Genomic DNA, 14,024 nt, shown 5'->3' on the forward strand with positions numbered 1-14,024 from the left:
TTGGGGTGCTGGGGCTTGTAATTAAAATTGAATTGAAATGATAGCAAAAATGCAACAATGTCAAATATTGGTCGAGAGTTAAGTATATATATATATATATATATATATATATATATATATATATATGAGGTTCAAACAACTTTGTAGCTGTTGCTGATAATACGCATTTAAACTAGGAATGTAAGGTAAATAAATCTAAAAGGAATTGAAGTTGAAGTGCTCTCATTGCAAGTCGAAATTGAAACTATGATTAATATTAAAGTCTAAGCAGATATGCTGTTGGAATATAACTTCGCTTAAATACAGCTTTGCTTGAAACTTAAATATTTCATTTATTTGTTTAAGCTTTTATCTTCCACATTGACTGAAAGAAACATATTTTAAGCAATATAATTGTTTATAGCTTCAAAGAGCGATTGAATACAGCAATTGAATGCAGTTGCAGTCAATAAGAAATTGAATTGTTTAATTGATGACCTTATTACGATTTATTTTCACACTTTTCAGGCTCGATAAAAATTTTAAATGAACTGCATAATTACTAAAAAATTTCCTCTTGGAATTTTGTTCTAATTACAGTCTAAAGATAAACATATTAAATTTATAATGAATCACAATGAGAATATTTAAGTACTAATAAACTAAAAAAAATTCATTTTTGTAGAACATTTTTGATAAAGAAAAAGTATGTTTAACACACATAGTTTCAGTTGTATAAAACACTTGACCCATTTATCAGAAACATTTCAACAAAATACTATATTTAATCTGAACTATTTACTATACATCAGAGTAAATTCAATTCCAATTATATTCTTCATGCCCATCCACAACATAATCCGATACTTCAGCCATGACAAACTGTTAGATTGATTGTTGGCCAGAGTTTTGAAGTATTTTGTGCTTAACTACGTAATTGAAAAACTTTATCGCTGGTCAGCTGGTTGCTCAAGGAGGATCGCAGCAACAACCGCAAGACACACAACTGAGGCCAACCACTTAAGTTGGGTGCAGCTATACGAAATAGAGCTGCCATATTGATTAGGTATCGAGGCGGTGGGTAATTGATTGTGCATCGGCTACATGTCCCATTACCAGCTCGAGCGACAGCTGATCGATTTTTGCATGCCAGTTGCTCGTCTGCTTATCACAAGCGCTTGCTTTATTTGCTATTTGCTATTTGTTATTGCTGTTGTTGTAGTTACTGGCCCCAGGTCCCTGGCGCTGTTGTCGCTGATAAGCGCTCGACTCAGCGCCAGTCATTGGGTAAATTTGTTCATTTTAACGAATCACAACAGATACAACAAATTACAATCAGCTCTTCTTCTTTTTTTAGTGTTTTCATACGTCATATACCCAGTGAAAATGGTGAAGAAGATAGGGTATGTAGATGTTATGTTCAAGATATATATATTCTTTATTTTGTTAGGCTCATTTAGAGAATATCAGAAGAAAGACTCGGCATTTATAGCTGCATCATTTTTAGCAAGTTATAGGGTATTATCTAGTCTAGCTTTAAATACTTGAGCACACTTGATATTTTACTGCGCCTTGAAAATAATATTCGTTTTTTTATATTTTATAATATCATTTAACCAAAATTGTTGTGGGTCTCTGCTGCATATATCAGATGACGCGAGAATGATATTGATATAGATCTAAGAAGGCTTTGGCGGAGTGTTGGGGCTGTTGAGAGGATGTTGTAAATGCAATAACAATAAAAACTGGTATAATTGACTGAGGCTCGTTTGCATTTGTGGTGTGTGTGTGTGGGTTAAGCGTGTGTAATTAATCTCCGCACATTTGCATTTGACTTGCATTCGCGATATTAAAATGTTTTGAGAAAAACTCATACACACTCGCTCACATAGGCATTTCTAATTCAATCATCAATTTCATTCATTTGGAATTTTAAATAGCTCTTAGCAATTGTAATTTTTCAATTACAACTTAAATGAAAAGTCAGTGAAATATATACATACTAAGCACTGCATAATCAGCTGCTGGCATTAACAAAAAACAACAACAAAAATAAAAACATTAACAAATTGTCAAGCTAAATTTTAATGCAAAACGCAATCAGTTTTATGGTCAATAAACAGTTGAGCAGTAAAAAAAATAAAAAAACGTGATTTAAGCTTTAATGAAATTAAATGTACAAAATTCTAAAATAAAAACATGAAAAAAATATAATAATAATATAATAAAAAATACAAATAAGTTATACAAAATGTACATTTGTGTATTGAAACAAAAAATAAATATGTAGACTTAGTGAATACTTTAAATAGTTCCAAAAGTTATTTAAAAAATGTAACAAAATATGGAAATAGCAATATTTTTTAGATTTATTTTTATTTACGTAGCTCAATACTATTTTCAAATGTTCTTTAATTTCTATGGTCTGAATATAATAATTAAACTCGAACAATTTCAATTCCAAAAACTTCAGTTTGAAACAAGTTTTTGTCATTTGAATCAGTTTAATGTTTGCATTTAAAATGAATTCTAAAAGACGATAAATGAACACTCAACACTCACAAACTCTACTAAAAAAAACTGACATGTTTTTATGTCCCTCCTCAACAATTCGAGTGAAACTCTCCAAGTCAAATGCTGAAATACTTTTTCAAAAAAAAAAAAAAAAAGAAACAAAATTTAAACAATTTATGATGTTTACTTAGCAAATTAGTTAGTTTTATTTGCAGTTGTTGTTGGCGCTGTTTGTTTTCTTAATGTTCGGAATCTCTGTGTATGGGAGAGGAGGAAAGTTTTATTACCTGGACTGAACTGCCAGCACTGACATTTGGTTGTTATATCATTCGAGCTGGCCGCTATAAACAGGGGCAGCTCAAAGAATTTTTCGCACTCGGGATCAACGTAGATGCTGCTGCGGCGACTGCTGAACTGTTCCAACTCACGTATGCCCAAAACTTTGCCAACCATCTTGTTGTTGTTGTCGCTGTTGTTGTTTCTGTTCTACTTCTTCTTCTTCTGCTGGACTTTACCGTTTTTTTTGCTTTTTGGTTTATTTTGGCACCGAGTATTTTATTTTGGTGTATTTTGTTTTTTGTTTTATTTTGTTATTTTGTTTCTGTCACAGCCACAACAAATACATTTATGTAGATTTCTGTTGCTTATTCTGTTTATTTAAATTTATATATATTGTATTTTTCGCCGCTTTTTTTTTTGTTTAATTTTTTTTTTTTGTTTAATTTATTGCGCTCTGCAATTTGCTTGCTTCGTTTATTCGTCGTGCGAGCGCGGCGCAGCACTTGAATTTAATTAGCAGCACATTCAAATTTATCAATTCACATTTTATTTCATTTTATTTTTTCTTCGTTTTTTTTGTTAATTTTAATAATTTTGCATGAAATGTGGTTTTTATTAACGTTTATTTTTTATATTTTTGATTGTTTCTGTAATATTCCTTGGCCTGCACACGGGTTGAACAACAGCATTAAAAAGGGTTTGATCGTGAATCCAAAAATGAGTCGAATTCAAATCGAGAAACTTTGAAATTCCGTAGGCCTACGTGCGACGCGTTTGAATGCGTTCAATGTTCTCATCGGCGGGCCGGTTTCTTGCGGTGAATGAAACCGAAAGCTCAACCCAAATGGGGTGGCCAGAGCCAGAGCGCAACAGGGAGTGCAAGAGAGAGAGAGAGAGGGAGCGCGCTCCCAGCCGGCCAGCCAATGCGAGCGCATGTATGTGTATGTGTGTGTGTGCGTGAGTGGGCGAGCGGCAAAGCGACGGGCGATCACAACCTGGCGCGTGCAAGCTTCGTTAAAGCTTTTTAACTATTGTCAGTGTGTGTGTGTGCGCAGCTTTTTTTTGTATTTTCTTCTTTGCGATGCGCTCGCTTTTCGGTTTTTCTTGCTTATTTCATTTTCTGTTTCTATTTTTTTCTTTTTTGGCGCCGACAGTGCGAACAGCTGTTTTCTGTTTTCGTTCTAGCTGCCTGTTGCTCGACTGTTGACAGCTATAACTCTTAATATGGTTGTACGAGTGAAGAAGAGAGATACAGCGAGAGAGAAAGAGAGTGTACGACCTAAATCTCTGTGTGAATGCTTTTATAAATAGTCCGCCCCATTGCAAACTATGGGAAATTTCGTAAGCTTGCGATTTGGCAATGCAACGAAATGTACCACAAGAATGTTGGTACCGAAAATTCCGCAGGCTCAGGTTGAGAAATGCCCCTCGAATGATTTTTGTTTACATCAAAAAAATTCTGTATTTTGGAAAACAAATTAGATTTATGAGCTATTGGGCTGCTGTTGTTACGTTGGCCCATGTCAGGGGTGGCAAGTGGAAAAATCGCTGAAATATTTGTGGAAAATTTCTGTGCCAACGGATATGAGAAATTTTCTAGTGAAAATAGGGCTGAGAATGAAATGGTGTAAATGGAAAAGTTGTGTGCTCAATGCTCGTTCAGAAAACGCAGCATTGAGGTCTAAGTTCCATTTACACAACCCTTAAGATATTTGTGTATTAGTATTTGTGAGACAATATCTAAATGTGATATACAATATTCTTATATTATAGCATCAGAAGCAATATACATCATATTATAATTTCCCAACCATTCAAACCCATTCACAAATTCTATATGCCTCCATGTTCCGTTTATATTTCTGTTACTTTAAGCTTCATTCATATTTTCAAATGCCCAAAGCATTAGCAATGTTTGGTTAAGGCTCACGTGATATTTTTCTCCATTTCCTGTGCTGCGAAACGCATTTCAATACAAAGAGCAACAACAATAACAACAAAAGCAACTAAAAACTGTTTTAATTACCATTTCCCATTGCTTTTACGTTCGCTGTTTGCTTTTCTTTTTACACCTTTTCGCATTGGCCGAACGATTCTTGAATTTAAATTGATTTTTCACGAGTGTTTCGTCAGTCAAGGAACGTGAAATCTCTTGTTTACATATTTAAAATGTATAAATATATTTAGGGTTATATTCGTATGTATTTATATAGACATGGTGTACAGAGAAATGCTGCATTATACGTGAATATTGAAAACAAACAACGCGTGTCCATTGTGAAAATTGGTTTCTTCACTCATTTATTTTCTTTTTGGGTTTTTCATAGCCGTCAAAAGTCCAATGATTAATTAGACAAAACGTACACATATGTATGTATATATAGATATAGAGATATGCAGAATATATATGTGTGCTTATAAATATTCAGCAGTCGATGGCAATTTTCTAGAACTAGCTAAACATTATACCATTAACATTTTTCCTGCGCTGAGTCAAGATTTTGTGTCAAAATTTAAACAGAAGAAAAATTATTTAAAAAAAAAGCAATCATCTTTCCCAACACCTCGATAATTTATATGCTTGATGAATAAGATATGGCCTATCTATCTAGTATAGGACGCGTCGATGTGTGGCTAAGCCCACTGCTGATTAAACGTCTCGTAAACAACAAATTTTCGTCATGTTTCGACGACTGTTTGGTTGGGGCAAACAACTTCTAATGCATATCAAATGATCAAATACATATATATCTATATATATGAATATATATATGCTTGCTTAAGATAATACTAGAGTGTTGTAATAAGCCTGTAAGTGCTCTTATCAGAAGTAACTTTCTCATGTGACATAGTTTTATTTAGTGCAGGAAAAGTTAAATGTTATAAATCAAATATAATATAAAGTTTATATATATATTACGAGAGGAAACTTTTCTACATTTATCTTTAACTATATATGTAAGTTACTTAGAGTAAGATAACTTATTTTAAAAACGAACGTAATGCTTGTCCAGATTGTTACCCAGATCAAGCCTTTAAATCTTGGGTTATCATAAATGATTCAGTTTTAAGTAAGGAACATTTATCTTTACTTTCAATTTACAGCTAAAATTAGGTTTTATCGGGCGAAAACTTTCCAGACAACAAAATACACTCACTCTGATAATTAATTAATCGAATAATAAATCTTACGACTATTTAACTGACTCTATATAAACGATTGCCAGCTATCTTTATGGTAATACAATTCATTTTCAATTTAAGCATAAATAATCTAAAATTTGGTCAATGTAAGCAAAAAAGGTTCAGAGTCCAATAACGTTTGGCATTTATTCTAATTGACGTAGTTTATTGAGCAATTCATGAGCAGATTCTAAGTAACCTCTCACGTTTTATTTACTATTATTTTGCAGACCCTGTTAATTGACCAACGCACATGATGCGAGACATCCAAATTTCTTAGTGTTAAATGTGCAAAAATAAAAAATTAATTTAAAAATTGTTTACAAAATAAATTCGATTGAGTCATAGATGACCTCAAAATGGTGATTGCAAGAAGAAGAAAATAAAGCAATCAATATGAAAAATATTTAAGTGACATTAGATAAAGAGTTAATTTTTTTTTAGATTTTTTAAACAAATTTGAAAAGATAAAAATATAAAAACTAATTTTGAAAATTTATATTTCTAAATATATTTATGTAAATTAATATTTTCTTCTGTAATTTTTTAATAACTTTCTGGATCAGAAAATTTCTGAAAAAAATTGATTAAAACTGAATATTTTTATTGTCATTTATTGTCCAGAATAAAGCTTCAGTCCAAACACCTTCCAATTCGCTTCAAAAACCCTTAAATAATTTAATAAAGAATTTTAAATTATTTTCAAAATGCATTTTCATTAACAATTCCAACATAAGTCCATTCTGTTAATCAATTTAAATGTATTTCACAGCAAAGCACAGGGGAAAAAACATTGTTCAGCGAATTGCATTTCCCGGTATTCACCATGATCACATATACATATACATATACGTACATATATATATATATATATATATATATATATATATATATTTTTTTTATTTATAATGAAAGAAACTAGTTGAAAGCAAAGTGCAGACAATTTTTCAATTGAAACCAACAACAAACAAATAAAATTATTGTGACATGATCTAATGTGCAATTTTTAGAAGAAAAGCGGAAACAATGAGAAAATTAAATTCACAAAAGAAAAAGAAGGGAAAAGAAAAGAGCAGACAGAAAACCTTAAGAGCAACAATTAGGGCGGCACATAAAAGAGGGCGGGGCCAGGTGGTTGGCACATGGCAAATGCAATTTATTAGACCTTTTCCTACGGGTTGCCCCCGTTGACTGTTGACGTCTGTCGGTTGACGACAATATTGCCGGGGCCTGCATCTATTGCCAACAACAGCAGCAACAACAATAAGAACAACAATTACAACTACAACTGGCGGCTGCAGCTATATTTAGATTTTAACAAATTAAAGAAACCGCAACCAAAAACACGTTCAACCAATCTAATTTTTCGTTGTTTATTGTTTTTTGTTGTTTTTTTTTTTGGCAGCAAATTCGTGCTGCTGGCTGCGGTTTTCATTGTATCTTGTTGATTTCCAAACTGTCAAAGTTTGCTAATTGGAGCAGCGCGTCTTTGAACATTGAATTCAGCTTAAAATTAACAAAATCTAAATTTAGATGCACTGCCCGGCCTAACATGGTAAGCCTACTCCTGGCTCTAACAAAAAAAAACACAGGTGTTAAAAAATATTGAAAAAAAAATGTATTTAAACGAGTTCAACATTCATTATGAAAATGTTTAAAATGGAAAAGTTTACTAACACAGAAATTAAGAAAAATATATAAATAAATATATAATGTTAGCCAAATATATTTAAATTAAATTATAGGAAAAAATTAATTAGGAAAATAATTAAAAATTATAAATATAAATTTACATATAATATATATATTTATAATTATATATATTCATCTAGCACTTTATATATTTATATTTATAACAGGTCTTCAATGTATACATATCCTTCATTTTGAACTCTTTTCACCAAGATATGGAGAAGATCCAACAATAACAGACAAACAGCAATAACAGACAAACAAACTATATCTCGCTACCATGTCAAATTATAATCTGTTATTGCAAAAGCATTTAATGCTGGTTAGTCTCATTATTAAACCAATGAAATTGAATAATCAGTTTCAATAGAAAGTGCATTCAGGTTAGTTATAAAACTGTTTGCAAATATTATATAATGTTATATGAATAAGTTGTATGACAGATATTAGCCTCTACTTTAAGTGATGCATAAAATAAATTGATTTTTTTATATTACATATTAACTAGCTGCATTACTTAGTATAGCTAATATGAGTCTCTGCCAGCACCTGACACACAGCAAGAGCCGTTTAATATAAACAAATGATGCCCGCTTTTGGACATCTTGTGGACGTCAGAGCACGTTGACAATATCACGATTTTATTTGTTTGCTGTTAATCAATTAAATTATTTATGGACCTCAACAAGGCTGAGACTTTTGCTTGATCTTCTTCTTCTACGTTTCTTTCTCCTGCTCTTGCACTGTATGTTTAGCATATGCTATAAATAACAAAAAATGGGCAGAGCAGAGCATAAAATTCAATTAAGCCTACTCGATCGATCGCGCGGCACATGTTGAGTAGCAAAAATTAGCACATTTCTTGTGCTATAAAAATACAAAACACAACAAACAGCACATGACAAGAGTCCAAGATGCCAACAACTTTTATGAAGTTTATACATTTTTACTTGGATTTGATATTCGTTTTCAGGTGGGACATTTACGTTCATCTCGGTAGTTTTCCGCATGAAAATCCACGTATATAAACAATAATAATAATAATAATAAAAGAATCAACAATAAAATCGTAAATTCTTAGCTTGATTTGCAATTGCATATTAATTAATAATTAATTAAATTTACGCTCTAAGTGGGCGGCAGCTGGCAAATCGAGAGCCACGAGCGCCTGCCGTGTCCAAATTATTTAGTATAGTTAAAACCAAACGCAAAAACAACACAAATTAAGCACTTGATTAGTTTATAGCGATCAGCAATATGTTTCTATTAGCTTCCCACTTATTGGCTCATCTTTGAGCCTGGCACAAGACAGTAAATTATATATATATAGCACATGTGCGAATGTGGATCAAAGCATGTGAGAATTGGTTTCTTTCTTAAACTGGTTTTGCTTAGCGATATGTGTTTTGTTCGAATTGCATTTGAGAATAAATTAACAATTTTAATTGCATAAAATCTAAATACATAATTTTTTAAGTCAATTTTACTGCACGGTAAATTTCACAGCAGTTTACTCTCAAAAAGCGTGCAGATAATTTGCATAAATTAAAATAACTCGTGACGATCTCTTTGGGGTAACTCTTAAATAGATTTATAGGGTATCTCTTGATCTATCACTTCTCTTTTCTTATTTTTCTGCACTTTTGTTACTTGTTATTATACAGCTAAAACAATTAAAAGCCCCATTAAAAAAAGACTGCCAGAAAACGCGGCGTATGCGTAATGCAGCGATTGATTCAACTGATTGATTGCCTGCTTGACCAACTGACTGCAAATTGAAAGCTTGACGCACGCAACGCACACGCCTCGTACACAAAGAAAACGAATAAAAAAATACATAAAACTTATGTCGAGGTGCGATAATTAACAAGTTGTCAATATTAAAGCCGATTTCGGTTTAATGTGCATTGCGTTTTGCAGTTTTTGGAGGCTGCACACAAATACACACACACACGTGTATACACATACACAATCACGCACGCACAAGTGCATCTATTTACATAACACACTCACACAGGCGCACAGTGCGTATTGCAATACAAACACACAGCAAATTTTCAACGGCAATCGATAGACACGCGAATCGTTCGTTAAATGTTTCGTTGTTAATGTTGTTGTTGTTATTGTTGTTGTATAGTTGACAACTTTTGGGCAAAAGGCGCGCGCGCGCTATGAACGTAACCAAACCGCAACGCCCGAGGGTTGAACTGAAACTGAGCACAGTAGCGTTTACCGATCAACGTTTGCCGCTCAACAGCATCAAATCAAGCAAGAGTTGAAGAGACAAATAGAAAGAGAGAAAGAGAGGGAGGGAGAGAGAGTGAGACAGAGGGAACAGAAGAGAGCGTGCGGACAGGTGCACTTCGGATGGCCACGGAGCGCAGATAATTGTTTATCGAAACATTGGGGCGGTCGCAAAAAGCTCATGGTCAAAGCTTTCAATTAGAACGAGTAAGTGCGCCCTAGTTGGCACTGCACGACTGAAAGACACCCTGTACTTCAGTATAAATATACACTGTACATATTTGTAACTTACATAAAGTACTTAAATTAAATATGTATTATAATATTTAGTATTAAACATAAATTTTATTTATTTTATTTTATTATAAATATATACAAGCTACAAATATACGTATGTAATGAGAATGTTCTATAGTATCATGTTACATTCATATCTATTCATTATAGTTGTCTGTTATGTACACATGCGCAAAACAGAAATACCCAAATGTAATATCTTCCAGGGTATTAAAAGGCATACAAGCAAGCTCTCTACATAAGCCAAAGCTTTGCTAATTCCAATTAAAGTTTTAAGTTTTTAGTTGCAACGACTCTCTCTTTCTATCTCTCTCTCTCTCTATCCCTCCATCTTGCTGTTTCACTCCCTCCTTGATTACAGTTCGTTCAACTGTTCAGGTGTTGTCTTGAAGGGGGCGCGACATTTAAGAGCGTGTGAATTATGTGAATAATGCGAATAATTCTCTTACAACAAATGCCGGAACAACTTATTATTGATTCATAATGATTAGCAAATTAAATTTTTTGCCGGCATCATTTTACTGTACAGCAGACAACAGTTCATTGGGCCATAAAAGCGATCGCTGCGCAAATCGTTGGCATAGCAATTTATAACGCAGTCGCAATTGTTGCAATTTAATTGATATGGAAATGAGTCAAGTGTGTTTTAGCCATGGTTAAGTAAGTCTACTGGCGTTTCATGTGATCCCAACTATTTGACTGTTTTGCATATTACTCTCGTTATAAAAATACCCCGTGTATATTGTAAATCGGATGTAGGGTATTTTGTGCATTGTAAAATGTTTAAGCCCCAACTGTATGCCACTTCTTTACATATCTTCTTGAACATTCGCGCTTATATAATTAGATCACTCTCTCTTAATATCTTGCCTTTTACAGGGTATCTGCACATTAAGCACTGGCTTTTCTCTCTGTTGTACAAAGCGCAGCGAGGTGTGAATCAAAGCTGTCGCATGCGACTATAAAAATAATATTCAGGTGACAGTTGACAAACATTTAACAACGTTTATGATGGAATTGTAAAAAAGCACTTGGAGGATTGCAAAAGACATTCAACAACAGACTTTGCTCAACAAAAATTAAAATATATTTTACAATGTGAAATGTGACAAGCTGGAAAAACAAGCAAAGCTTTTTAGTAGATCTAACAATACTGGGAATATAGTAATCTACGTGAATGAATCTAGTTGAAAATTAAACAATTATTTTTGCCATAGATGAAAACCGAAGAAGCCATAGTAAAAGCTCATAAATACACAGCTAAGTTATCTTAAAGATGCTAAAAAAGAGATAAATATTTTAAATAATTTTCAAAGCTCAATAAGCTATTTAGATTTTTATATTATTTACTAAAAAAACAAAAATAAAAAGTTATAAATTTTACTTTAATTACAATAGGTCTCAGACTGTCCTCAACGCAACACAAATTTATTTAAAAGCTGAAAGACTTTCTTTTATTTTAATTAAGTTATATTTACAGTAGCCTCCACATTTGGCCTATGCTATGCAAAAAAATATTTTAAGGCATACTTTCAGGCTTCAGTACAAAAGCTCATTTTCATTAGGAACATTTGCTCCCATCGGAAAGTGTTGCATACTTTTAGACAGCCAATACAATTCCAATTAGAAATGTTAACATACTGTTAAAAGGAAAGATATGTTGCCTGATTACATTGTTATTGCCTATGGCCAATGCCTTTATTAAGTATACGCACAAAGCAGAAAACATAAATGTAAAAATAATCTGTGTGCAGCTGATAAAACATAATATCTGTGCATAAAAACAATGAAAACATCGACGGCTGCTGTTTGCATCTAATTGCGCTCTCTCTCCCTCGCACATTATCATGGCTTCTAGCTATCTAGCCAGAGCACAAACAATGTTATCTAGTGCACAGGAGAGCGCACATATATGAGGAGAGTGCATGGGGCAGAGGCAGAAGGGCTGAGCACAAATAATTTGTGCCGGCTGGCAAGCTTCTGTAACTAAAATTAAAACTGAGTTGCGGTTGTTGTTGTTATCGTCGCAATTGTTGTTGTTGCAATTGCTCATTTGAGCATTTGAAAATCAAAGAGCACGTAAACAAGAAGCAGATGAGAGAGCTTTACGCTGAGTACGTGTGACGGCACTTAGTGCTTGACCTCAACGTAGAACCACAAATACACAAACACATGCAAACATTCACACACACATACTCACGTATGAGTGTTCGTCTGTATTTAAACAAACGTGTAATTAGTAGCGCCTCTGTTGACAGTAAGGCCAAAAATAAAAAACAAGCGGTGAATAAATGAAATTGTTGAACATTTTCCCCACTTGGGTTAAGCAAATGTTAATGAGCAACATTTATCGATTGCATTTGATGGATTATAGCAGCACATGAAATTTTAAATGAAAATGGAAAATTGGTATTGGGAATCGCAGCGCGTTGCCCATCAATCAGTGGCCGGCCGGCAGCTGGCAAATTTCAACAGCTGTAGCTACCAGTCAAACACTACAAATATTTATGGCTTTCAATTAGACGTGTATTTGATTTTGATTTTCAATTTGATTTTTACGCCAGCGCGTCAGCTGGTGAAAGGCTACATAAATACAAATGCGGTCTGCAGTGGGCCATTGCGCCACATAATGTTTAGAGACACATTAGAAGATTAAATACTACATTAAACTTGCTGTTGCATTAAAAAATTAAATGAAATCGATAACAGCAAAGGACGGACATAAAATTTGTCAAAAAGAACCCATAACTCATTCAAATTTGTCTAGATTTGTTTACAGATTTCAAGTAGCAACCATGTCAGGACGTTACGAACTCAATGCTTTGACCGCTATCGATCGCATGTGGCTAAGCTATGCTCATAAAACGATCAACAATGAAGTCAAAGTATCTTGAGACTGACCACTCGAGAACTGAACTCAGCGAGAACTTGCGGAACAGTCACACACACCCGTACTATATAGCTCGTCTGTCATTATTAATAAACCAGACGCCCCTGCCACTGCCTCTCTCTGCGACCCACTGTAGGCGTTGATTGTTTTATGTGAATGCGGATCAAAGCAAAAAATAGCGCGTGAAGCATGTGTGGGCTGTAGGGAAATGGAGGGCTGTCATATATTTAACAAGTGGGCGTGCCGTGTCACTTTAACGGATTTGATCTCTGAACTTGCCAAAAATTGAAATGAAAAAAAAAAACAAAATGCTGCGATCAAAAAAAAAACAGAACACATAAAAATTGCCTTAATCATTTTAATTGGACTAATCTAATCACGAGGAACGGCGCAAAGACAAAAACAAAAAAAAAGCTGAAAACAAAACAATAATAATTTATACATGTAGCAAGTTGTATAAATCCAAAGAAACAATATAATACTTTTAATCTTTAATCCGATTAAATGTTATACAAATGAAATGCTTCAAGTGGATTCCTTAAAATTTCATTTCAGTTTTGTATAACACAGCTACCTCTCTCTCATTCTCTATCTCTCTCTCTATCTTTGTTTTTATCCCTCTATTTTTCTGTTCTTTTAGCAGCGGTCAAAACGGTCAAATGCTGATTCCAAGTCAACGGAAAAAAAAAACATATTTATTGAAAGCTATTCTATTATATAGAATGTTGTATTAAATATTTGAAAAAAAAAAAAACCAATAGATAGATTCCATTTGAGTTCTTTGAAATATAAGTTTAAAAAATCTCATCGTTCAACCAAAGAAGGCACAAAAGGCAAAATCAAAGCGAACCACTTAAAAACGCATTTGAACTAAAAATAAAAACCAAAACAAAGCGCCAAAAATGCCAAACAAAATCACAAGAAATTCTTCAAAAACTGGTTTTGG

The 14,024-nt window shown here is 33.3% G+C and overlaps 1 protein-coding gene across 9 annotated transcripts in view; it reads right to left on the minus strand.

The window, feature by feature from the left end:
• LOC111596049 (GTPase-activating protein skywalker) overlaps positions 1–14,024 on the minus strand; it is a 57,886-nt gene that overhangs the window by 15,091 nt on the left and 28,771 nt on the right. For 2 of the 9 annotated variants that reach the window (XM_023310088.2, XM_023310093.2), the window contains exon 1: positions 2,781–3,010. The exons of 5 other annotated variants lie outside the window; for them this stretch is intronic. In XM_023310088.2, coding sequence (XP_023165856.1) covers positions 2,781–2,946 — 166 coding nt within the window. In that variant the 5' untranslated portion in view covers positions 2,947–3,010. Of the gene's footprint in view, positions 1–2,780; positions 3,011–14,024 lie in introns of those variants that run through there. 2 more of the 9 variants (XM_023310095.2, XM_023310090.2) reach the window with 1 other exon arrangement.

The sequence above is a fragment of the Drosophila hydei genome, unplaced genomic scaffold (assembly GCF_003285905.1).
Source record: "Drosophila hydei strain 15085-1641.00,03,60 unplaced genomic scaffold, DhydRS2 tig00008114-arrow-pilon, whole genome shotgun sequence".
Lineage (NCBI taxonomy): Eukaryota > Metazoa > Arthropoda > Insecta > Diptera > Drosophilidae > Drosophila > Drosophila hydei.